Below are 25,925 nucleotides of genomic sequence, written 5' to 3'. Positions count from 1 at the left end.
AACAGATATTTAATTTAATTTGACAGCTGTCACTCACTGCACACTCATATTATTCTGTATCCCGTTTCCCCCGACATGTTGGAAGGTGTAGGGACGGACTAGTCATCGCATAGAAATATAATTTGCTGTGGCAACATTTATTCTTACGTCAATCAATTCTGTATTTTTGTGATGATTTTTGCGAAATTATTTTTATTTGGCATTGCTAAATCGATTTTTCAAATAAATGCTAATTGTTAGCAATAATTTACATAACTTTAGAGTCCTTAAATTAGTTGTGAAACTTTATAGTTGTAATAACCACAGTGTTCAAGTGAAATGCTAGCTGACAATTTGCTGTAATAAATGTGTATGGAAATGAATTTACAGACACTTTTCCAGGATTTTAATCCTAGGTATTTATATCCTTTACATTTCCTCTACTTAATAATAACACACACTTCTTCCAAAATACCCTTACTAGTGACCTATATTGAAAAATATGTTAAGGCAAACTTTTTACTTTCATTTCAGTAAATTCGTTGTACACACTTGTTTACTGATCTTCACTGCGCTTCTAGCCTTGAAGCTAGATAACGCCATATCATGGTCATACTGGGCAGTGTTCACTCCAATATGGGTGTGGAAATTCTTGGTAGTTCTTGGAGCTACCATAGGAACTTATGTGTGGTGGCAGTACCCTCATTTCAGGTATGTAAATAGAAAGTACTTATATTGTGTTTATAAGGATTAGAAGTTCAGGCCACGCTATTTAAATTAATAAATAAGTTTTTTTACTCTAAATAATACTAAAACTGTACAGTTATATGACAAGTTTTCATAAAATATAGAATTATTAATTTATTTTATTTCAGGCTAGAAGGGGAAGCCTACATTCACTACAAAGCAATGTTGATAAGCCTGGCCATACACCTGATATTGCTCATGTTTGAGCTCCTCGTATGTGACCAGTTGACCACGGGCCGCCATGTGTGGATTCTTGTCTTCATTCCACTTATATTTATAAGCATAATCTCAATTGCCATCTGTATTTGGTCAGTGAAACATGACAGGAATTATGAGGTAATAGAAATAACCTTCCTTTCTAGGTTGTAAATGTTGGATGTGGTGTGTTCCCACATTTATGTGTTTATATACACTATACATATAAAGCAGATTTATCATGTGTTTAAAAACAATAACTGACTGATTAGTTAGTTACTGTTAGAGCTATCTGAGCTCCCTATGGTATTTTAATTAAAAAACCTATTTACCTTTATTGTCAAAAAGCAGTTTTACCAATATACAATGTAAAGGTATATGTTATTTATACAACTTAAAATATTATATTCAAACCTTAACTAAGGTATGCTATGTACTTTGTATCTCATTGGCACTCTAATCTATTGTTTGCACTTGCAGTTGGAGCTGTTCTGCGCAGTGAACATCCTGCAGTTCATCTTCCTCGCGCTGAAGCTGGATGACTTCATCAACTGGTCGTGGGAGGTGGTGTTCGTGCCGCTCTGGATACTCATGTGCCTCAGTTTAGTAGGTGTGTGTATGTACCGACTCTTTATTAACATTGTTGTACTATGTGTTTGCTTATTACTAACCCGCTGTAGTTTGATTTTGTTGTTGCATGTTTATATTTGTATAGCATGTATGTATGGTAAATTTTTAATCAACATTAATAATGGACCACAAGCGAGCAGGCCTCCGGCAAATTCTCCGTCCGAGAAGAATATTCATTCATATTATAGCTAATTATGTGTAGTTAGTTAATTTGCTTTTAATAAGTATCAACATTTATGTGTAAATTGTTTATTACAAATTCCGCATTATATTATTTTATCTTAATGTGATACATGTATTTATTTTAACCTTTAGGGTGTAACAGCCATTAAAAAGAATGGCGCTGAAACATTTATCGTTGTTATACGTATTTATGTATATGAAGAAAGAGAAAAATAAAGCCTACAGCAAAAGATAGGCAATGGCTAACGCTAATCTGACTGGCCAACCTTTACACCAAAGTTAATCACTGACGCGCTAAAAAATCACTTCTCATTTAAATTTCCTTGCCTTCTATAGAACTTACCATAAAATAGAATAGAATACAATATAACTTTATTATGCACCACATAAATTTCCCTTATAAATATATAACACTAACAGACTAGATAAATGTACCTGTAATAGGCGGCGGGGATCTCTTACAACCAACCTTGTCTTTATCATCATGTATCTTATTTCTCAGGGGTGCTGTACAGTATAATATTCGCGGGCATCCTGCTGCGCACGCCGGAGGTGAACCTGCAGCAGCGACGCACCAGCTTCAACTCCGCGCTCGCATACACCTTCACTGTGGTGCCCATTCTGGTGTTCCAGGTGCGTATATGCGTATACACAATAGCAAGCTATAGAAAGGCTTCGTTTGGAATATCAACCAATAAAGCTAGGACAAAACCTAGAGTGTCAGTATTGAATGATATTACAATTCAGTTTAGGCTTTTTTCTAATACTTTATTTTGTAATAATAATAAACTATAACTATGTAGTTGTAATCGTAATCAAAATGAGTTAGTTAGATATGGTATCATTAATCCATAACTTCAGTTATTACACTTTTCACTTAAAATTAGAAGTGAAAAACGGGGTTTCTTAAACGAGGTGCATTTATTAATTCTTTTGAACACTTTCAGGTCCTTTTAACGAATAAGTTGGACGATGGCCTGGCGCTGACGTATACGATAGTAGTAAGCCCGCTGTTTGTGAGCTACGCGACTCTCATTCTTATGTCCTTCAGCTCCAAAGGAGGCAATAAATGTAAGTTTGATTTATTTCTAATCCACTAATTGTAATTTTTGCAATTTGTATAGATACAAATATTGGCCTAATGTTTAAAAATCTTAATGTTATTCTACTATTCACAGGGTGGTTCGGCATCAGAAAGGACTTCTGTCAATTCCTTCTATCGGTGTTCCCACTTTTGCAAGAATACGCGAATATAGCGTACAACAATAACGATGGGAACCGCGCGCCGCCGCCTCGGGTCAATGACCCCCCGGTCAACCAGGAGCCCTACAGAGATGACGACACACAGAAAAGAGTGAAAGAAACCAAAAAGTCACTCAAAAACCAGAAGAAAAACGAGCTATTGAAGCCAGTTGTGCCTATTGTGAGCATAGACATGCCGGATTGAAGAGCGGAACCAACTATAAGGTGCTTTCTTGCGGGCCCCCAACCAGACGTAGGATGTCAGAGTTTTAAAGATTTTAAACTATTGATTGTTGTTGCTGCATATATTGCACTCATGAAATTTGATCTAAAATTACTGCAAGATTTTTGGGAATACACGGTTTGGACTCTGCTTATCTTGATAGTGGTCAAATGGGGCCGCTCTGTGTTCAGTCGTTGTTAGAAATTCTGTAGTTATGTAAATAGTTGGCTTATATGATACTATGGAGCAATATTATCGTTAAGTTTGATGTCTTGTAGTTAAGATGTTTTCAATGTGTAGCCTAAGTTTAAGTACTTTGAAAATCAAAGCCGAATTTACTTTTTTATTGTTGTCCATTGTCCATGTAATAGTGTAATTTTTAGCGAAATTTCGGTGGATTTTCGGTGTTAGCTGTGGAGACGGTGGACTTCTATCTTCCGTAAGAAATATACTTTATGTAATAACGATTATTACTATATGCAAATGTAGGTCTGTTATATTGCTATGGTTGTGTTTATATTTCATGATGTTACATTGTATACAAGCTATTATTTGACGCTAGTTATAGTTAGTTTTATGTTTTATTTTAAAATGGCGTGAAGTCTGTTTCGGGGCTTATTTTAGTTAAAGTTTTAATTTAAATAGAGGCGCAACATCTTGTTGGGAATATTATAACTTTAGGTATTTAGTCAAATGTATGAAGTCATATCAAGAGAAGCAATCACTTACGTAGGTAGATGGTGGTTTTAATGTATGTTATTCTTAAGTATTAAATATGATTTGCCTATAATCATATTATATCTGGTGAAGAGAATCTTAAACTATTCGACTAAATGTTAGATAAATTTGAACGTTACTGTTTCTACTACACAAATAATAAATTATACATTTAAACATGTAGTAAATTTAAAAAACTTTCATCGACTGTGTAGTACCTATCTATATTATTAATTCGAGATTTGTAAACAAGCAATTTAAGCAAAGTAGGTGTCATTAATTTTTTAATATTTACTTAAAATTCGTGAAAATAATTTAATACCGTATTCATAAATGAATAATTGCGAAAGGCGACATTAGGCGTGTCTATGACAATATTAGGAAACATAATGCGAAATATTGTACCTACGTGGAAATAAATACCTTTCGTGACTAAACGGTGCCATAAAACGTATGTGCTTAGAAAAGAAATTCAGGCGTGTGTTGAGGATATAATGATGCGTGTGATATGTGTCGCGGTACACGGCTGATTTATTTCCTCAATTTTATTTATTTATTACTGAAGAACTATATTTATGCTTTTAGTCGAAAATGGAAATATCATATTGAACCCTACTTTTGTGTAAGTATACGTAATTTTATGAAATAAAACTGTGATAGAGCTTTTCTTGATAATGGATTAGAACTTGAAGAAAAAGTAAAACCTTTTGTTGAAAGATTCTTCTTTATTGCAAACTTTATTATTTATTTAATTTAGGATTAATTTCTTCGAAATATAGGCTATTTTACCTTAAAATATTTGTATTCTTTAGCCCTTTTTTCGTTTGCTAAAATAAGCTAGAACACTGCAGATAGCGTATTTTCTGATTGCGGTGAACTGCGCCAGTGGAATTCCCTTGACCCGCACAAAACAAATGGATGTTCATGCCTATTGGTTATGGTTTACGGTTGTAGTTATAGGTGGATATGGTTTTACTTAGATTTGTTCGTAACAAAGTAATATAAATTACCTACAAGATATTTTTTATGTAGGAAAAGCGACTTGATAGTACGGTCAACTTCAAAAGCACCTACACTTATGAACCTTGTCAAACTAACAAGCAACTGTTTGCATAAATTAATGACAAATGAATCCTTCGTATAAACACATTTTGTAATATAAAGATGAAAAGATCTTTGGACTCACTATTGGTAGAGGTACCTACCAACTTATCCATTTTCCGCATAGAACCACTTGGACTCGTTTTCAGTGGCCTCCAACCCCCGCTCATAAATCCAAGGTTGAGGCTAAACAACAGTAAAAACTTTTATGATAGCAATTTGTAAGTTGTTGTACAAGTGCTTGCGAGCGGCACCGAGGCGGCGGTGCCAGGCGCCGGCCACGCCAGATATCGATTTAATTCACCCAAAACTATGCAGTTGTTTAGAATACTCAGTCATACCCCAGGGATGCGAAGCGGAAGGTAGCCAACCAGCATCTAGTTAAACTATGTATTTAATATCCTCGGTATTATGACGGCAACTAAAATTGTGAGCAAGAAATGGATCAGCGAGGAGACGGCGGAAGAACTGGAGTTGTTCCAGTATTGTGTGGAGATGGACCGCGTGTGCTACGCCGTCACGAGAGTCATCATAGACGCCGACAACAAATGGAAAGGGTCTAACTCCAGTCACAACGTGAGTCTGTCTAACCGCGGCTACATTATGGGCCTTGTTAACATTCAGGTGAGGTTTATTTTTCACTACACATAGGTACATAATTCATAACACAACCCGTATCATTTGCACTTTTGTTTCACAGGTTTTGGATCAAATAATAGAGTATCTAGCGAAGGTAGTGAAATCTTTGTACAAGTTGAACCCGCGACTAGCAAGACTCAAGAAGGATAATGGTCTTATTCACAGCAAACAGGAGCACATGTTTGATAAGCTATGTAGCACGAGGTTCATCATGCTACAGGCTATAAAAGGACTGATTGAGACCATATTGAACAACTGCCTGCATCGAGAAGATACTAGGAAAATGATTGAGTCGGCTCTGAGGTAAAAAAATATGACGAATTTATTAAATGTACCCACAAGGACGTTTTCTTTACTGAAAATTGGATAACAAATGGTTTTTTTTAAATCTAGTTTTTTTTTTTCAGCCTTATAGGTCTCTACAACCAGATGATCGGACTGAGCTATAAGAAATTCGCAGCGAAGTTCAGCATTTGCAGTAACACATATCCAACCATTATATCGGAAATAAAACCAATAACACTGACGAAAATTGTTCAAGTAAGTATCCATCTACCCCCACCATAGTCCATTTAGGTTCCATCTGATTCAGTTGCATCAATCCAGGTTTGGTAATTAGGTAAGCCATCTATTATACCCGTGACGGAAATAAGGAGTGATATGAGTTTTATATGTCTACTTACTTACTTTTATGTCACCGAAACTCCGGATTTGATTTGCGACTTCTTCGTTAGACGTATGACTATTCACATTATTGCTGTTATTGGCTATGCAGAATTTTAAAAGTACCTACACATCAAATGACTCACTTTACCTAATAGGGAGTTTATCATTATCATGTATTTCACAGATTCTAGCAAAGAGTCGCGTGGAGATCAACTGCCACCGCCTCATCAACTGCCTGATCAAGATCTACCAGCCGGAGGAGCACGGCGACGACGCCTCCTCCACCACCACCTCCGAGAGCCTCGAGATCTACCAGTGAGTGGAACACCCTGTATACTTAGATAGGACTTTTGCAACACCTGTATACTTCACATAACCCATAACATGTGCTGGGCTTAGAGGTAGACCTATGTTGTAAATTGTCTGGCCAATCTAGCAATCTCTATTTTATGAATACCTAGGCTATTTTTATGAATACCGCTGCAGCTATTTTCAATGCAGGCAATCATCTCTTGAGCGCTATTCAGGTAGGTAGGAACTAGGTTACTTATCATCTGATATTTATTTCAGCACACTAACAAAGCACATAACACCGCCAACGTCGACTGTATCAAGACAAATGACGACAGAAAAACGTAGAGAAGCATTTATGGAGAACAAAAAGGCGAAAATGAAACAAGCACAAAGTCTCGTAGAGAAGAAGAATGAACAAAACAAGAAGTTGAGCGAATTGATGTGTCTACAGAACTCTGATTGTGAAGTGGATTATACGTCGCTATTGCAGAATGAGTGTATTATGGAGAAATATAGCAGTGAAGGTATGTTAGCGAATTTAATTCAACTCTTTCTTTAAGTTACTATTTTGCCTTAACCTTTGTTTCCAGAAACGTTTCCTACCTCTATCAAATATTGCTTTCAATAGCAGCTTCACAATTTCAGAACAGATGTGACATGTTCATGCATAAAATAATAAAATGAGTAACTAAAATAAACCTTTTAACTCTTTTACAGAAAATGTAAACGGTATCCTTCAAAGTGAAGAGATGTACATCGAAATACTTCTAGATACAGTTTCAAACATGGCACCGAAGCTCTTAGGAACCAATGGTGTGAAGAAACTAAAATCAGGTTAAAAAAACTAAACAATTTTTTTTGCACAAAGAATAAGACCCGGCTGTTGACAAAATCTGTAGTTATCTATCTTAATATTAGACTTTTCTCACCATTATTTCTGGTATTTCAGGCAGAGTACACGCAAGTAAAAAAGCCGCAAAGAAGGTGACAGAATACTATCAGAATGTATTGTGGGGCGACGTGGGGACGTGTCTCGAACACATCGTGCTGTGGTGGTCCACCTGCCCTCTGGCTACCAGGTATCTTATCATTCTGGCTTCTGCCCTAGAGCTTTGTTAAATTTAAGTATTAACTTGTTGTTTCCGCCTTTAAAAACAAAAGAGGACACAAAATAAAAGTTTAACGGAATGTCCAATAGAGGCGCTGTTTATTAAACTTTCATTTTGTGTCTCCTTTTATAAATTTTAAAGAAATCTCATATAAAATATACAAAGTTATTCTAAATAATTATTAAAGTAACTATAATCTAATAGATTTTTATTGCAGATCTCCAAACACAAGTCAGAATCTTCGGGAGTGGTTGTTTCTAACGTTCAACGTTAACAGTAAGTATGAATTTCCTAAGAGTTTCCTAAAATGCTTTTGTAAAAGTTGTAATTATACATAAAAAATATAATTGTTTTTATCTTTCAGACACCCCAGAGTTAATTTTAGCAGCCCTACGGATTCTAGCTGATGCTTTGGGTTGTCATGTTACTTCCACATCGTGGGATAAACACTTTGGGTATGTACGATCATTTATGGACCTATGTCCTAAACACCGGATATCGGTAGATACAGACGATAGGAGCGAAGATATTCAAAATTGCTGATTATATCAACCACAGTTACACAGTAACCGGATGTCACTCAGGAGTAATAATCATTTTAATTTGAAACGTAAGAATTTAAATAATACTGCTTGTTTTATGGTTTTACATAAGTAAGATTTTACATATTTTACCCTCAAATTCATAGACACTATTGTAAATTTACAACAAGGTTTAAATTTAAGTACCTTGAATCGTACAGTTCCCCAAAATTGATAATGCACATAGAAATCTTCGTCATTGTTCGGCAACGGTCGTATTCCCGAGCGTTAGAAATCTATTATGTATTTAGAGTGGTTAAGTGCATTTTCTTCATGAAATTTTAGTAGAATTATGTAATTGGTGCTATAAGAGATAATTGATTTATCAGTAACGAAATTTGATTCGATAATTCATAATATTCCATAATATTAAAATTTACTTCGAAAATGTTACAGTAGGTACTTTTAATAATAATAATAATAAGGCGGCAGGGCAGCTTGTGGCGAGCTGTTGGGCATTAGCGACCCCACCCACCCGATGCCGGGGAGAACCCCTGTTCCTCATCTCTGGCTTGCCTTCATTGGTTGGCCAGAGTGAACACTGACGAGGAACAGGATCTCCCACCTCTTGCTTGCCTTCATTGGCTGGCTTGAGTGGTGTACCGCTAGAGCAGCAATGCTCGAGGAAGGATGTATTACCCAGTAAGGTGCTTGTAGGGATCTTGACCGATAACGCGATTGTCCTGAGAGCCATGGAATACCTCTCCATCCTTAGCACCTCATGCCATGTTGCCCCCTTGTTGCTACGTCACTGTTATGTGCTAGCGACTGTTTTGGGGGGCCCATTTACTGTGTGTGCGAGTCACCCCCTGCCTTTTTATCCGTGTGTGAAACATATAGGTCCAGGCAGGGGCCATAGTCCTTCCATAGTCCCAGTTACCCAGTCCATTTAGCACCCCCTTCCATAACCCTGTATTAGTTTTCTCCATATCCTACAATAGCCCTGCACTAACCGGGGATTTTCCTTGGGTTTACTCCATAGTTTACACAGGGAAAATCGTCGGTTGGTGTCACATTTCATATAGATTAATGTTGTCAAACGGGCCTCTACATGTTGGCTTCGGCCCCATGCACGCCTTCCAAATGCCCGGGACCCCATGGTCCCGTGATGGTAAAGACACAACATAATAATAATAATAATAATAAAAACGTTTATTCCGTGCCTTCGCACACACACAGAAAAAAAAAGAAAACATAATGAAAAACAGTAATAAATGAACACAAAGACCTTATGACTAAACAAAAGAAATAGATGAGAGGATATGTGTGCGTTGTCTGGCACCGAAACGGACGGCGGCTCAGCTAAGGCGGTAGAAGATAATATATTACCTACTACCGCGCTGATTTTCAGCCGCTTCCCTTTATGATGCCACTGACTATAAATAAAAACTAAAAACTAAAACTATGGCAAGTGCACGGCCGGCAGCTGTGAACCAAGGTCACCCGGGGTACTTCACACGCATAAGCGGTTCGTGTTTTCAGCGGCCCCGAGTGCCTCACGCGGCTGTAAAAGGCTTTCAGTGCCTACGCTGCCGCCGTGCTGCGCCCACACTGTGCCATAAACTGTCAAGTGTCTTACTGAAGCTGATGTAAAGATGGATGAAAGAAGGTTTGAATAACACAAGGTTTATATTATAAGGAGAAATGGATTTCAAACACAGGTTTATATTAATTTTTTTAAATCTCAGTTCAAAAGTATTTACAGCGCTGATCATTCACAATAATATTACAATTACAAACTTGGTCTTTTGGCTGTGGCTTTATTGGCAAAGTGAAGTCTATCAATGTGACGTATATTTTATTCTTAAATGTGCCTCATAATATGGCATCGTCAAAAATAATTAAAGTTGAAATTAAATTCACATTTGAAAAAAATAACAAGAACGATGTGTAATTGCAGCTCTTTATAATTCCACAAAAGTAATATTGATCTTGACCTTGAGACCCTTGACTGATCGGTAACAGCCACCGACCGCCCAAATTGTTTTCGATTATGTGTCACATGATATTGACTACTATTTCTTTCGAACAAGGATCAAAATGCAAGTGCTCTTACGATTCAATGATTCGGGGTTTCCGGGAATACGACAGTTTGCGAAGATTTGCATGCGCATTATTAATATGGGAGAACTGTACTGGTGTCGACTAGTTTCGACTCTTTACGTCAGTCAAAAAGTTAAATCTCGTATATCACAACGTTAATTTTAAACTTACTTTATAGTATCTAAAATCACTATGAATTTGGGGGATAGTCTTCAACTTACTTCTTTTTGCTTGTTTTTTTTTTCTTCCGACTATAAAGTTGTATAATTTTCAGTTTTACAATGTCATTAAGTTACTGTTTCATCTTAGTTAAAATTAAGTGCCTAAATTAGAAAAATGTGAAAACCTGTTATTCGCTTGAAATGTCATATAACCCCTATGTAACATAAACTTGTATTTTGCTGGTTGCTTTTCCAAATATAAATAAATAAAAATAAATGAAACGTATACTTTACAGAGCCACCCTAACAACAAACCTGAAACCGATGTCATTGAAAACACATCCAGAACTTTCCATTTACATAACAGAAGTGAGTAGGTAACTGTCCACAAGAAATGCTATATTATAGGTACTCTACTAACTTTAGGTTTATAATAACTTTTAATACTAATGACTGAAAACATAAACTTCACTGCCGAATAACTTTAATTCATTAGAATGATGATTATTAAGTAAATCTAAATGTGTCTGAACAATATTTTTCCTTTATTATACTTAATTGAAACATGGTAATATTTTCAGTGTACGGGCTCGGGCGCTAATTTCGCGCTCATGCTACACGAGCTGGTAACACTCAGTAACCAGTGCGAAGTGACTTGGGAGTACATTTTAGGGGCCCCGCTCGAAGATTTGCCGATTGTGGAACAAATACCCATCCTGCATAGATTAGGTAAGCCCAGATAATAACGTTCTATGAAAAATGTCGCTGGCACACGCGACGGTTACTTAACTGGGCAATTTATAAAGATTAGGGTATTGATAAGCGAAATGCAACCATGGGATCTGGGTCTACTAGATACCTACCTCGTTCCGCTCTTTACGTAATAATTATATTTTGAATTCGTTTGGTTTACACAACTGGGAAACCATTGAATAATTTCATCCAGATTTTAATATTTACACAACTGGGAAACCATTGAATAATTTCATCCAGATTTTAATATACAGAGATAAAAACCATTGAAATTGTATTTTTCATGTTTTACTTTTTTAGATCACTCGGTACATACGTACAGACTGTGGTGTTTGGCTGAAACGCGAAGGTTGGCTAACACTTGGCAAATGGACGACTTCTTCAGGATAAACCACAATGACATGCAAGCCTGCATGGAACAGCTGATCAATCTGCGCTTTGCAGATCATACTGTCACTATTGAGTCAGGTAAATGTGATAAACTTACAGTTAACTGTTTTTTAAAGGGTAGAATTTAGTAAGTGAACGACCAGAAGGCTCGTCAATGTATCCAAAATACCTACTACATATTCATAGTTAACAATATATTTTTACAGGCAAAATAGGAGTACATGAAAACGTGTGCGCAAAAATGAGAGAGAAGTTAGTATCTGAAGTAAAAGCTAACATACTAAAACTAAAGGTTGGTACATAGCAATAGAGTATGCAACCAATGTCTGTAATAGCATTTGAAACGCATTATGTAGAGAGCGAATGCGACAGCTATACCTAATATATCTATTCTTATTATAAAATCGCTTTAAGCGATAAGACCGCCATTTTTGTACATATTTGTTAGTATTTAAGTTATGTAAGTTTCTTTTATGTGTGTGTACAAATAAATAATATTCTATCTATCTATTATATACCTATGCATAGTATCTAATATATCTATTAAATTTTCAGGAAGCGACAGAAGAAATAACCGCCGTGCTAGCATCAGTCTGCGCCACCACGAGCCTCGCCCACCTCACCATGATGTTTCCGACCAACTACGAGTGGCGGCAAGTGACCCGCCCGCCTGATGCAGTGTTCTCCAGCTATGTGCACGAGTTCTTAGGTAATGTGACATTTATATGATAAGAGTAGGAACGGATTGAGTGACAGACGGAAAATAATACCTCTACATTATGGAAGAATAAGTATAAGGGTCGCCAGCTTTGTTTGGTAATGTGTACAAATCCGAGGGCGCTCGGATATCGGTAGTCTTATCTGCGGAATAGAATCATGCTATATTTTCATACAAACGAGCAAAGGCCGAGCATTGGTTCCTAAAGCGTGTAAATGCCTCTTTAGTATTGTTACAACAGCGACATCTACATATAAGGGGGTTGTAGAGCGGAGCCACTCAGGTAATGCAGTAAAAGCTCTTGTGATTGGCCCATTGCACCTGTTAGTTTACCGATGATATAGAGTCCGCGCCACCACTAAAGTCTTACGGCCACATTGGGAACTAACCTTGCTATATGACAGATACTATCTGACATTTTAGTTCAATAAGTGCTGGCATAGAGTGAATACTACGTTGAGATCTGCGCCGCGGCTATCGGATCTCAGTGGTAGGGTAGACTAGGAAAAATTTATATAATTTGATTGTATTGTTTGTAGACACCATGTTGCTGCCAGTAACAAAAGCCACAAGTGACTTGACAACGCTCAACATGATATTGAGAATAATGGGAGAGTCCTGGCTACATCACATCTACGTCGCTAAAGTTAAATTCAGGTACGTGATATTTCCTTAAATGGTAGAGTTATAAACTTTACTGTTTATCCTGATATCCAGCATATTTTTATGGCGATCCCATATCTCCCACACAAACGCTAGTGAATGAATAAGCTTGGCTGTTGTATGTTCGACAAACTAGTTATACAGGGTGTTGCAAAAAGGGTATACTAATCCGAAAGCTACATGTGCAGCATTGTATATCTAAACCCGAAAATGAAATCAGAATTTCAAAATAGCGTAGCGTAGCTTTCGGCTCACTATACCCTTTTTGTAGACGAAGAGTGGGACGCCCTCTGCTGAGCCGACGACAGGGGGCCGGTAGTGGCTGGATGAGAGAGGCCGAGTACAGAGTGCTCTCATTCCTTGGGAGAGATCACGGGCTGATTAAGTTGGCGTCCTTATAATTTGTCTGTTAGATGTGATAAATTGTTATTTGCAGTAAAGACGCGGCGGTGCAACTGCTGGCAGACTTCAACGAAGTGCGCAACTGGCTGACCGCCTGCAAGCACCTCACGCCGGCTGCTAAGAAACAAATGCTTCAGAACGAAGTGTTGAGGTTCGGTATTTGAATACGTGTTTAGTGTTCTCCGTAAAGCACGGCTCTGCATACACTTTTAGCGTTTTTGCGCGCCGATTATTCGTCGGGTTAGCTAATTCGTTCGTTCGTATCCGCTCTATTACAAACATGCTGCTCTACATTAGCTAGTTTCTGCTCTACATTTCACAGATGCGTCTCTACATTAGTTAGTTTCTGCTCTACATTACTCAGAAGCGTTTCTACATTAGTTAGTTTCTGCTCTACATTACTTAAATACTGCTATACATTACTTAGGTTCTGCTGTACATTGCTCGAATACGTCTCTACATTAGTTAGTTTCTGCTCTACATTACTTAAATACTGCTCTACGACGACCGAATGGCGCAGTGGTTAGTGACCCTGACTACTGAGCCGAAGGTCCCGGGTTCGATTCCCGGCTGGGGCAGATATTTCTTTAAAGACAAATATTTGTACTCGGGTCTTGGGTGTTGATATTTATATTTAATATGTATCTATCTATGTATTTGTGTAGATATATCAGCTGTCCGATACCCATAACACAGGCTCTGCCTAGCTTGGGGTCGGATGGCCGTGTGTGAAGCTGTCCCCACATATTATTATATTATTATTATTATAGAATGTAACTAAACGTGTTTACCGGAATCTTTATACTTACTACATAGTATGTAATGTGTTGTGTTAAGTAAATAAATAACTTATCTATCTATCTATCTATCTAATATTTCCAGGAGATGCGAGGGCGTAGGTAGACTGCTGCTACACGCGCCGGGCGACCTCATCTCCATGCAGGACTCCACCATGCAGTCCGCGCAGCAACTCAGGAAGGACGGTACGAACTTACCTTGATTTAGATGTATTTTGCATGTTTTTGTAGAGAAGGGCAAGCTCATTTAAATAGTTGTTGATGTTTAAAAAACGCTACAATCCTACAGCGTAGAGAATACCCTAAATAACTTTATACCCTACTTGAAATCACAATCGTGTGTAGTTACTTCAAGTTTTGTCTCTTTCCGTCGTTTGAGTCCGAACTAATCAGTCGCCTCCTGTTACTCGAGTCAAAGTGCGCGTACAGATACCGTGAACTTTCTAGTGTCTCGTCGGAGAAACCAGTTCGCATTGCAAACGCGCGTGGTCTGTACATACACGAACCGTCTGGCTGCGACAGAGTAAGTTACTGCCACAACAAACAGTACCTATCTGATAGAAAATGTTGAGGACTCCTTCAAAGGCTGAAATGGAGCATGCTTCATCGGTGCCGAATTTAACAGATGTGTAGCGACACATGTTATAGTCACGTTTTGCAATGTCAGCTTTCTAGTAACTTCCAGTAGCGAACAATGCGCAGACGCTAGTCGTCTCGCGCCCGTCACTTAGACAACATACTTGTAAAATGTAATTGGTAAAATCAGTAAATAGTTTGGCCTCAAGAAATCCTGCATTCGTCATTTACCACAACCCGTAGTCACCCACATTTAACCCTAAATTGGTGACCTCCGACAAACTGAACACGCAACATTCGGAAGAAACGATGGAGTCAGCACGGCGATGACGCGGCGCAGCATGGAACGGCGTGGACGAGACGGCTCCCCCAGCAGGGCCATGGGGTAACAGGCGACAACACATGAAGAAATTATAATCATCACCTACTGGAAGTGCATCACCCCTTCACTAATTTTTGTAACGCAACGCAGAAGTAATTAGCGTATCGAAGCATCTCAAGTCAGGACCTGGACGAGTGGAACACACATAGAAGGTACGATTGCGCGTTCACGACGGAAGGTCAACGGGCGGTAATCGGCGCTTCTGGAGTTAGCGAGTTTTGGGCGGTTTCCTCGCTGCGAGGCTGCCGAGCTGGAGCATAGTGGACTGGTCCCCCACGCGGAGGCTCACTCGAGGGTCCTCATGGAAGTTCCCGCCAGGATGGATGAGAAGTGCTACGAAAGAAGCTATTTTTAGATCGGAAATTCCCACATGGTTCAATCACACACGAGGTCGGATTCGCAGAACCGAGGTAGCAGCGTTCATCTTGCACGGTCAGCGGAATGTGATAAGCGCGTCGCGAGTGAACATAGTGCTACGTAGTTTTACCAAGTGGTTTATTGTGTGATTTATAAGTTTGATTTGTTAATTTTGTATCAGTATTGAAATGTAATTTAGTGATTTCTGTTTTGTTTGATATTGTATGTTTCAAGTTTAAAGCTCCGTAAGAGAGGCTTTTGTAACATAGGTATTACGTATTGTACTTGAAAATTTTTGAGAAAAATTTTGAAAAACGGGGGAAGTGATGTAGCGACACATGTTATAGTCACGTTTTGCAATGTCAGCTTTCTAGTAACTTCCAGTAGCGAACAATGCGCAGACGCTAGTCGTCTCGCGCCCGTCACTTAGACAACATACTTGTAAAATGTAATTGGTAAAATCAGTAAATAGTTTGGCCTCAAGAAATCCTGCATTCTTCATTTACCATCAACCCCATAGCCACCTCTTTATACCCTAAAGATGTATCAGTTGTATCGGCGAAGCAAGGCGAGATTTTTCATAAAAGAAAAAGGCGTGATTCAAGAGAAGAAATGACACAGGAACTACAGATATTTAAAACGGAGATATTGGGCATGTTAAACTCATGGAAAGAAGAACAAGCTCCTATCATAAAAAATATCCAGAAAGACTTATCGGAGGTAAAGGCACAAAACGTATCAATAATTAAAAAATACGAGGATTTAGAGAAATCGATCAAATTCTTCTCAGCCGAATACGATGACCTGAAAATAAAAGTTGAAAAATTGGAGAAAGAGCGAAAAGGTAATATTCTGCTAATTGGGAATCTGGAATCAAAGTTTGAAGAAGTTCAGAGACACATGGGCTGCAAGAAAATTGAAATTAGAAATCTTCCCGAGATACCGAACGAAAACCTAATGCAAATTACTGAGAAACTGCATGGAGAGATAGGATGTGAATATGGTCCCACAACTATTTGCGATGTTTTTCGTGTTCCTGCCAGAGGTGGTAAGATACGGCCAATAATTGCAGAGTTTGCATCTAGTAAACAACGCGACAACTTCATTAAATGTTGGAAAAAGGCGATGGGTGGAAGCAAGCCAATTGCGTCATCGCTGTCAGGACACAACAAAATATATGTATCCGAATACCTAACACCGCTGGCTAAAAAACTGTTCTTCCATGGCAGGGAACTAACTAAACAAAAAATCTTCAAGTTCTGCTGGACAAACCACGGCCGAGTCTTTCTACGTAAAGAAGAAGGATCACCGTATATTTGCCTGAAAAGTGAATTGCAACTTCGAGAGATTACCGAAACCCAAGAATGACTAGCTAAGTTAATTCTACTTTTATATTACTCTTTCCAAATACAGTATTATCTATTGCTTTCATGTATCTTCCTATTACTATCTTATCATGCTAAAACACATCTCATTGCAACAAACACAGCGCAAACACACAACACAATACTAATAACACACTACACAACACTATATACCTACATATTAATACTACACTCCTATAAAATACATACATCACAACTAAACTACTCCTTAATACAAAACAGCAGAACTGCTCGACCTTACGCTGGTGTCTATGATTACACCTCGCAGAGTGGAGACCGCTACTTACCAAAACACGTCCGCCTTTGTTTGCCAGCTAAATCAGCTGGTAAAATTGTGTCTACCCCCATGCTGCAATATTGGAATAAATTTATCTATAGTGAATAATTTACTTGAAATAAGTACCGAACTTGACGAAAACATTTCATTGAGCCACTATGTGAATTCCGTCGATGAGGTGAAACAATTTACGTGTAATAATTCACAAAAATTTTCTATATTTATGCAAAATATACGTAGTGTAAGATGTTCACGCAATTTCGATTCACTGTTACTCGTTCTATCACGACTTAACTTTACCCCAGACCTAATAGTTCTTACGGAATGTTGGTTGGTAGAAGATATGATCCCTATACAGCTAGATGGATATAAGTTTAATTGCTCGAAAAAATACTTAAACCAAAATGATGGCATTATAATATACTCTAAGATACAGCTGAATATTACGATACAGGAACCGGATTTTCTAGATGCCAGTTGTTTAATGGTGAACATTGAGAACATAATTACATTAATATCTATATACAGATCCCCATCTATGTACAATATTGATAATTTTTTAACTTCATTGGATAGTGTTATCTCAAATACAAAGTCAACACACACTATAATTCTGGGTGACATTAATATTGATATTAAGCCATTCAATAAAGACAGTCGTTCTGACTCCTACCTAAATTTAATAACAATGCATGGATTCTACCCTACACATACTTATCCAACACACGAAAACAATTGCATCGACCACACTCTGATTAAATCACAGTGTAAACCCGAAACAATTGTTTGTTCATCAAAAATTACTGATCATGACAGTGTTATACTAACGTTGGATTGTAGGCTACAAAATAATGTAAGAAATATGAAAAAATATATGAAGCGAGTTGATTACGACAAATTGTATGCTATTCTCAGTGGCGAAGAATGGACTAATGTAGTATCCGAGGATAACATAGATATTGCAACTAATAATTTTATACAAAAAATAACTGACACCGTCGATAGCTGTACTGTTACTGTGAATATCCCGCATAGGAAACAGTTCCAACAACCGTGGATTACACCCAATCTCCTCAGATGTATTCGAAAACGAGATAGATTGCACCAAAAATGTAAAAAAAGACCTAAAGACAATACTCTAAAGCAAACTTATTATAACTACCGTAATTACTGCAACAACTTACTACAAAATCTAAAAAACACTTATAATAGCGAAAAACTTGTATCAAACAGTAGTAATCCAAAAAAACAATGGAGTATCATAAAAAATATATGTCATATCACTGAGAATAAAAGTAGCAGTAATAAGCTGCTTTACCTTAACAAAGAGTCTAAAAAAGATTCATTAAACTTAGTAAATAATTACTTTACCTCTGTAGGACGTAATCTGGCTAACACCCTACTGCAAAAAAATCATCAAACGGAGCAGCGTTTAGCAGAAGCTTGTGAAGGTGAGGCCGTTTTGCAGTCATTCTTTTTAAGACCGACCAACTCATATGAAATTGCGAAACTTATAGATAACCTTAAAACTGATAGTTCCTCGGGTTGGGATAACATAACGCCTGAAATACTAAAAAATACTAAAACACTAATTTTAAAACCACTTGAGTATATTTTCAACCTCAGTATTAAAAATGGCAGCGTCCCGATGGCCCTAAAAAAGTCTTGCATATGTCCCATACACAAAGGCGGCGATCCTGAGGAAGTATCTAACTATAGACCCATCTCTTTACTGAGTGTCATAGCCAAACTCCTAGAAAAGATAATTAATTCACGTTTAGTCAGTTACTTGGAAAAAAATCAAATTTTGCCTGACAATCAGTACGGTTTTCGAGCTGGAAGATCCACGGAGGACGCCGTGAACTATTTGGTAAACCACATAGCTGAGAGCATGGATAAAAAACAGAAGTGCATTGGCGTCTTTCTTGATTTAGCCAAGGCGTTCGATACTGTTTCAATACCAATACTTTTAAGTAAATTAAATCATATAGGGGTAAGAGGTTTACCATGGGCATGGTTCAAAAGTTACCTCTCAGACAGAAGACAGTATGTTAAAATTTCCGAGGATGTAACAAAAAGTGAATGCTCAGCTATTAATTTTGGTGTCCCCCAGGGCAGTGTGCTGGGGCCAACACTATTTTTAATTTACATTAGCACCCTTGGAAAACTCCATCTGGAGAACTCTAAAATATTTACATTTGCTGACGATACAGCTATTGTCTTTAATGGCAATACTTGGAAAGATGCGTACCAGAAAGCTGAAAAAGGGATGGCAGAGGTAGCTGACTGGCTAAATAGCAACTTATTAACCCTAAATGTTGGTAAAACAAAATTTCTTGGTTTTCACATCACAAAAAAAACAGAACCAACACAAGACCATCTAACCATACATACCTGTGGCAAATACGCTAATCCCCCCAACATCAACCCGGATGCCTGTGATTGTACGTCCATCGAACGCACAGACAAAATAAAATATCTTGGAGTGATGTTGGACCACAAATTGTCTTGGAAACCCCATATTGAGGTACTCTCAAAAAGGGTGCGTAGGCTGATGTATACCTTTAGGTGTCTTCGGAAGGTTGCCACACGAGACTTACTAAAATCAATATACCTTGCCCTATGTCAGTCAGTTGTGTCTTATTGCATAATAGCATGGGGCGGGGCCCCAAAAACCACCCTTATATCACTAGAAAGAGCACAAAGAGCTGTAATCAAAGTGATGTATTGCAAAAGATTCCGTTTTCCAACAACACAACTCTATGAAGAGACGAAACTTTTAACAGTAAGGCAACAATTTCTCAAATCACTTATATTATACTTTCATCGGAAATCTCTTCAAACTATTTACTCTAAAGAAAATGCAAGATTGAAAAAGTGGCTAACGCCTAAAACAAATACAGAATTTTACAAGCGTTTCTACAACTTTCTGGCTCCTTTTGTCTATACTAAAGTGGAGCAATCTCATTGCATATTTAAAAAAACACGCTTTGTCTGTAAAAAAATTATTAACTCCTGGTTACTCACACTTAATTACGACGACACTGAAAAAGTCATTAAAGTAAATAAATAAATAATTTGCTGTTTTCAACAATATGTAAGTATATAATATGCCCACTTAGTGATACCTTAATTATGGTCCCTCGATCCCAAGACTTAGTCGCAGGGCTAAGTGGGCTCTAATGTGAAAACATACACACACACAATCACACACACACACACACACACACACACACACACACACACACACACACACACACACACACACACAAACATACACACACCTGACACACATACACACAGCTCACACAAATACACACAGCTCACACACAACACTCACTATCATACATGATTTGGTTTTTTTTATTTTTTAACTTTTTATATTCTACTTTCATAAAATGTACCTACAAAGTTAAATGTTCAATAACTGTTTTTTTTTTTTTTATTTATTAATTAAGTATGTACCTACCAGATGTAATCTCATCAGATCTAAAGTATATCCCTAATTAGCAAGTAAGCATCTAACTTTTGTAATTTATATATGCTTCTAATAGGCACTTTTAAATTAGATAAATAATCAACGACGGGTCCTGGTCCTCATAGCACAGGGAATCCTAGTTTGAGGACCAAGGTTTCAACAATTTGTATGTGTCTTTGTTGGTTTTCAAATAAACGAATTTTTATTATTATTTTTTATTATTACTTTAATTCTGTGATTGAGATGCAATAAATAATTCAATGGATAAATAATTGATAAAGTCTACTACTAATGATTTATGAATCTTCTCGTAGTTATGAACTCTATTAATCAGCTTATCCATCTTAATATCTTCTAATCCGAGTTACTAAATATTATGCAATATTATGTCAAATCAGTAATCAAAATATTTTATGTTTTTCAGAAAACGACGCCCCAGAACAGTTGATGCCGGCAGAAATGTATGTTCCCAACCAGAAGCAATGGCTGACGTTACGAGCCAACAAAATGAAGGGACCACTAGCGTTTAGTCTCTGTTGTATTGTATTTTCTTAAAAATATAAATACGTTTATGTATAAACATATGAAAATATAAAGATAATACGATATGATAGTTGTATATGCGTAAGAGTATCCAATCCAATAGTTATGTATGACATAATCCTAATAAATAAGCGCCTACGCCCAATTAAAGGAGCTTAAGCAATCAATGCTGACAATCAAATAACCATACCTAATTAGTTTTACTATGTTACGAACGTTTTATGATGTTACAAATAAAAGCTTTTAATTTGATTCGATTGTTTTATTCCTTTAAATCCGTTCCTATAAATGCAGTTAGATTTCATTGCGAGTCCTTAATATTTAGGGTGTTGCAAAAGACTTAAAATATCCATAGAATAGCAATATTTGGAAAATATATTCAAGACAAGGTTTTACGTCAAGTTATCGTTGGTTAGTGCGAACCAGCCATTTCCTTTTTGCGACACCCTCTATAAGCCTAATTAAATTGGTTGCCTAATACAAATAAAAAATGACTATAATACCACAGATTACTCCTCACTTTGATTTCATAAATAACACATTACACTTTCTCTTACCTCGCTACTTCATTCATCGTCTGATTCCGACAAACTTTTCTTCTCTTTCAGCTTATCATACTGGTTGCGTTGGATGAGATCTTTCTTTATCTTCTCCATATCTGTTAACAAGCTGCTCACCTCAACATGTTGTAGTTTATCCATCGCAACGGACTCTCCATCCGAATCCAGTCCAGAATCGTCTTCAGACTTATCTCCTAACTCACTTCGGTTATCAATTTCTTCATCAGTGGTCTGGTGCATATCGCTTTCATCCGAACTCAGGTATTTGTCTTTGTGTTTCCCGAGGCGGTACGCTTTGGGGACTCGGTCTTCGAGTCGCTTGTTCTTGAGTGACCTCTCGGGTGAGTCGCCGCGCCGGTCGCCTGAAGATTTGCCCTTCTTGTGCTTCAAGCTTTTGGCTATCACACGCTTCTGGTGGTCGAGTTGGGGGAAGAGTTCTGTAATTAAAATAAGTAAATGACATTAATAAAACGCAATATAAGAAATGCAATTTTTGTCCCTTTAAAAAAATAAAGGAATGTCGTATAGTCGTATGTAAGGAAAATCAGGTAACTTATATTTTATAGAGTGTGAGACACCCCATTTCTCATATGGTTCGCATATGTTGTAGACTTGTAGAGCAACAGCCTGAACAACTTTGCTTTACAAAATATGCGAGGAGGTCATATATTAAGTGTTCTTGTTCGTTCGCCCTCCTATACCACTTTCACAACACCCTGTAAACTCACCGTGAGCCGCGTTGAGAGCCTCCTCGGCGGCGTTCATCTCGGCCTCCTGTATGGAGTGGCCGCGCGCGGCGGCGAGGCGCGCCCCGCGGAAGTACACGGCCACCGTGTACACGCGCGTGTTGGTGGGGCCGAGACACTCGATCACCCTGGAATTGTACAACAATGTTATACACAGGCATTCAAATAATATTTCTGATAATAGCGGGACAACTTCAGAACAAGAGGTTTGGAAATTCTATGATAAAATCTAGTAAATATAATCGTTGTGGTAATGATAAAAGATGGCCAACACCGTCAATCTGCCAGACTCATTGAACCGAATGCAGAATCCAGTAGTTGGCATAACTTCCACAACATAGGTACCTAATATCTTCGAAAGTAACGGGGTAATGGCTATGTGAAGAAAGACCGTAACCGTGAGATACATAATGAAGGTATAATACCAAGCCTCTATGGACTGGCCAGTTGATACCTACCTAGTGCAACATCTGTAGCCGCACGTTCAAGACCAAGTTCGGCTTCGCAAGCCACATACGAGCACATGCCAGGAACTGACGAGGTGTCGCCGTCGACGGACACGTCGTGGAGGACACAATCGTCAAGAAGATTAAGAATACAAGACATCCTGTATATCTTACTTGTAGAGCGGTATGTCGGGCTCGCCTCCCTCCATGGAGCGCAGCGTGAGGCAACACTGCTGCAGCTTCGACTTGGGGTCGTTCCAGTCCTGGTTCATGATGAACTCTTGAAGACGCGGGAATAGGCACGCGTTGCAGAAGGCTTGGCAGTATTCTAGGTTCTGGAAGGGATTGGTAGAAATATTAGTCGGACAAGCTTTTCTTTTCAAGAAAGAAAAATGCATGTGATAGTTGCTTATGGTCTGATTTTATTGCCATAATAAGATATGTAAGTAGTAAACAAACGATTCCGTTTCATTAATAAGATTCGTATAAGTATTGGTTTATCCGTTTCGGGGCTGTAATGTCATAGACACATATCAATTTATTTTGAGTACAATATAGCGTATGGAAGTAAAGGATATTAATTTAGTGCCGCCATTATAAATCACTAGCACGGCCTATACTCAACAAAAACCCACCTTATCAATATACAGTGCTCCAAGGAACGCCTCCAACAGATCCGCTTTGTGTTTCTTCGTAGTCGGCTTGGCCTTGGGATTGTTGTAGATGGCGTATGTTGACATGTTGAGGTCGTCGCACACCATGGCTTGAGTGCGGTTGTTGACTAGCGATGAGCGGAGGAGCTGGAAAAAGAACATTAGGTTTGAAATTTGAATATTTAGTTCTATAACACTATGGGTGTATAAACCGAAACAAGTGGTATGAGTCCCGTCTAGGTCTCGTGAAATAGTTAGATCACTGATAAACTACAAATCTAAAGTCTATATTATTATAGGAGTGTACCATGCATTGTTTACACTAGTTTATAGCGTACTCATTATAATATTGTAATATGGTTCACGTACAAAGGACAATGGCAGAGTTCTAAGGACGTTTGGTACCCCTATGAAAATGACGGGTTCCGTAATGAAAGTACCATGTTTAGAGAGTCACTGTATAGGTACACAAATAAATAAATTACTACATTTTTAGAAGCTGGGCGAAATGAGAAAAATGAAGAAAAATAATGTTTAAAAAGTAGTCGTAATGGAACGTAAACATTAATACAGGGAGAATGGAACGTCAAGTGAAGTAATGTTTATGCCAAGTACTCTGTGATTTACGTCATAAATGTCTAGGTTGGATCTCAGCATAATGATAAAAATTGACAAACCAGAGCAGAAAAATTGAAATGATAAAAAAATGTGTCATGTCAACAACTAAACGTCAACACCATGTCAACCCTTGAACAACACAAGACGAACAACGTGAATAATAATTTGATAATAGTATGTTAGGTATATCAAATTATATGTTTCCGTTTAAATAAATACGGGACGTGCAACGTACATAATAAATATAATGATTTTATTAATATTATCGACTAGATCATGGAATAATGTTATACTTATCCAACTTCTGAAGTTTTAAATTGCCATTCCGCAACAGGAATCTGCTATGCCATTTCTAAATGCTATACGTAAAGGTTCTACTATATGGGTATGCATTTGGCGAGTAATGTTATGAAATAAAATATACTGTTAAAAAGATCATTGTTTTATTTACATAACATAATTTGCCTGGAATCAACTTTAGGAATTTTATGTTCCTATTACCTACTCTATTCTATTCTCTGTTGGGGTGTAAGTACCTGCACCTGGCTCTCTAGATGTGCTAAATCTAGATAGGTATGCAGGTTTCCTTCACTGTAAGTGTGATGGTATACATTTTAATTAAATTCAAAGAACACATTGGTATATGTCAGCGCCGGGATTCGAACTGCAGAACGCAGTTGCTCTTCTCATATTTGACTTAGGTATTTATCATCCTATGGTTCATAGAAAATATTGTCAGGATTTTGCGTGTTCTTGTTTTGCTGCTTCTGCAGGTTCCTGATGAAGAAGTGGGACGGGAGCCTGCCGGAGAGGTGGAACAGGAACCGGGTCTGGTTCTCCCCTTTGTCACATTTGTTCTATATCTTCAGCAGTTTCAGCGGTATTCAAAATATTAAATAATTAGGTTAGGTAATGGAAAATGAAATAACAACTACTATGACAAGATTGACAAGCAAGATTCAGTGTTATTAGATTTAAATATTCAAAAAATATCGATTATAGTGAATCGAATAAAGAGAAAAGGAAATTGGTTTACTATGGATAAAAGTCCTCAAGACTTAAATATAATGATATTTTATAAACCAAATGTACTAGTTTTAGCACAAATAGTACCAGAACATGTAATTTATTGATAAATAAAATATCTTTTGTTTTTAAGAATGTATCGATATTTCTATTCGATTACTTTTTTGCTCGGATTTGCTGGTAATATTCCGAGGGCTGGCACCACTGTTGTTACGTTCCGTTCTCTATATGTTTTGTTTTTACGTTCCATTATCCTTAGATTTAAACTAGAGGTTGCGTTGTGGCGCGGGCTGCAAGCAGCCGCGCGGTGCTTTGATGCTTTTGGTTTAGGTGGGAGACAGTTTTCAGTATGAATTTCAGTTTCAGCAGGGTATTGGCTTGAATATACCGTAGCAAATCATTCTTGCGTTTTGATAGGCCTTAAAACTGTGTTCACTATGATTTTTTTTTAATTAAAGGGGTACTAACGATTTTGTTTGACGTGGGAAACAGTTTTCAGTATGAATTTCAGTTTCAGCAGGGTATTGACTTGAACATACCGTAGCAAATCTTTCTTGCGTTTTGTTATGCTTTCAAAACTGTTTTCAATATGAATTTCTATATTAAAGGGGTATGATTTTGTTTTAGGTAGTTATACGTTTTCAG

At 37.6% G+C, this 25,925-nt stretch overlaps 3 protein-coding genes across 4 annotated transcripts in view; 2 read left to right on the top strand and 1 right to left on the bottom strand.

Moving 5' to 3' along the window:
- The first annotated feature begins 152 nt into the window (after positions 1 to 152).
- LOC105388249 (transmembrane protein 185A) lies at positions 153 to 4,712 on the top strand. Of its 2 annotated transcripts, none has more exons than XM_011559127.3 (7): positions 153 to 395; positions 514 to 690; positions 855 to 1,062; positions 1,402 to 1,537; positions 2,237 to 2,367; positions 2,682 to 2,805; positions 2,913 to 4,712. In XM_011559127.3, the coding sequence occupies exons 1-7, from the start codon at positions 346 to 348 to the stop codon at positions 3,179 to 3,181; spliced, it is 1,095 nt and encodes a 364-aa protein (XP_011557429.3). In that variant the 5' UTR covers positions 153 to 345; the 3' UTR covers positions 3,182 to 4,712. The 2 variants fall into 2 exon arrangements, with proteins under 2 accessions (XP_011557429.3, XP_011557430.3); XM_011559128.3 differs by having other exon boundaries at positions 154 to 395; positions 1,402 to 1,531.
- Positions 4,713 to 4,865: 153 nt separating this feature from the next.
- LOC105388251 lies at positions 4,866 to 21,443 on the top strand. The gene is made up of 18 exons (XM_048627322.1): positions 4,866 to 5,641; positions 5,718 to 5,959; positions 6,064 to 6,196; positions 6,507 to 6,637; positions 6,893 to 7,140; positions 7,334 to 7,450; positions 7,566 to 7,695; positions 7,943 to 8,001; positions 8,090 to 8,180; positions 10,807 to 10,879; positions 11,092 to 11,239; positions 11,564 to 11,731; positions 11,860 to 11,945; positions 12,209 to 12,362; positions 12,911 to 13,028; positions 13,471 to 13,587; positions 14,319 to 14,419; positions 21,113 to 21,443. The coding sequence occupies exons 1-18, from the start codon at positions 5,429 to 5,431 to the stop codon at positions 21,241 to 21,243; spliced, it is 2,460 nt and encodes an 819-aa protein (XP_048483279.1). The 5' UTR covers positions 4,866 to 5,428; the 3' UTR covers positions 21,244 to 21,443.
- Positions 21,444 to 21,499: 56 nt separating this feature from the next.
- Positions 21,500 to 25,925, bottom strand: part of LOC105388252 (ribonuclease 3) — a 29,302-nt gene continuing 24,876 nt past the window's right edge. Inside the window, exons 16-19 of the mRNA XM_048627321.1 lie at positions 23,619 to 23,783; positions 23,158 to 23,318; positions 22,520 to 22,665; positions 21,500 to 22,228 (exon numbers count right to left, since the gene is read on the bottom strand). Coding sequence (XP_048483278.1) covers positions 21,798 to 22,228; positions 22,520 to 22,665; positions 23,158 to 23,318; positions 23,619 to 23,783 — 903 coding nt within the window. The 3' untranslated portion in view covers positions 21,500 to 21,797. The remainder of the gene's footprint in view (positions 22,229 to 22,519; positions 22,666 to 23,157; positions 23,319 to 23,618; positions 23,784 to 25,925) is intronic.

Source organism: Plutella xylostella, chromosome 18 (assembly GCF_932276165.1).
Source record: "Plutella xylostella chromosome 18, ilPluXylo3.1, whole genome shotgun sequence".
NCBI lineage: Eukaryota > Metazoa > Arthropoda > Insecta > Lepidoptera > Plutellidae > Plutella > Plutella xylostella.
The sequence above is the reverse complement of the archived record's forward strand: the minus strand, read 5'-3'. Positions and strand labels throughout refer to the sequence as shown.

Bases quoted from the DNA above. Each gene is read 5' to 3' on its own strand.
- LOC105388249 (XM_011559127.3), top strand. From the start codon at position 346: ATGTGTATGGAAATGAATTTACAGACACTTTTCCAGGATTTTAATCCT. The intron at 691-854 runs GTATGTAAATAG...ATTTTATTTCAG, and splicing joins TGGCAGTACCCTCATTTCAG to GCTAGAAGGGGAAGCCTACA. The intron at 1,063-1,401 runs GTAATAGAAATA...TTGCACTTGCAG, and splicing joins AACATGACAGGAATTATGAG to TTGGAGCTGTTCTGCGCAGT.
- LOC105388251 (XM_048627322.1), top strand. From the start codon at position 5,429: ATGACGGCAACTAAAATTGTGAGCAAGAAATGGATCAGCGAGGAGACG. The intron at 6,638-6,892 runs GTGAGTGGAACA...TATTTATTTCAG, and splicing joins GAGAGCCTCGAGATCTACCA to CACACTAACAAAGCACATAA. The intron at 7,451-7,565 runs GTTAAAAAAACT...CTGGTATTTCAG, and splicing joins TGTGAAGAAACTAAAATCAG to GCAGAGTACACGCAAGTAAA.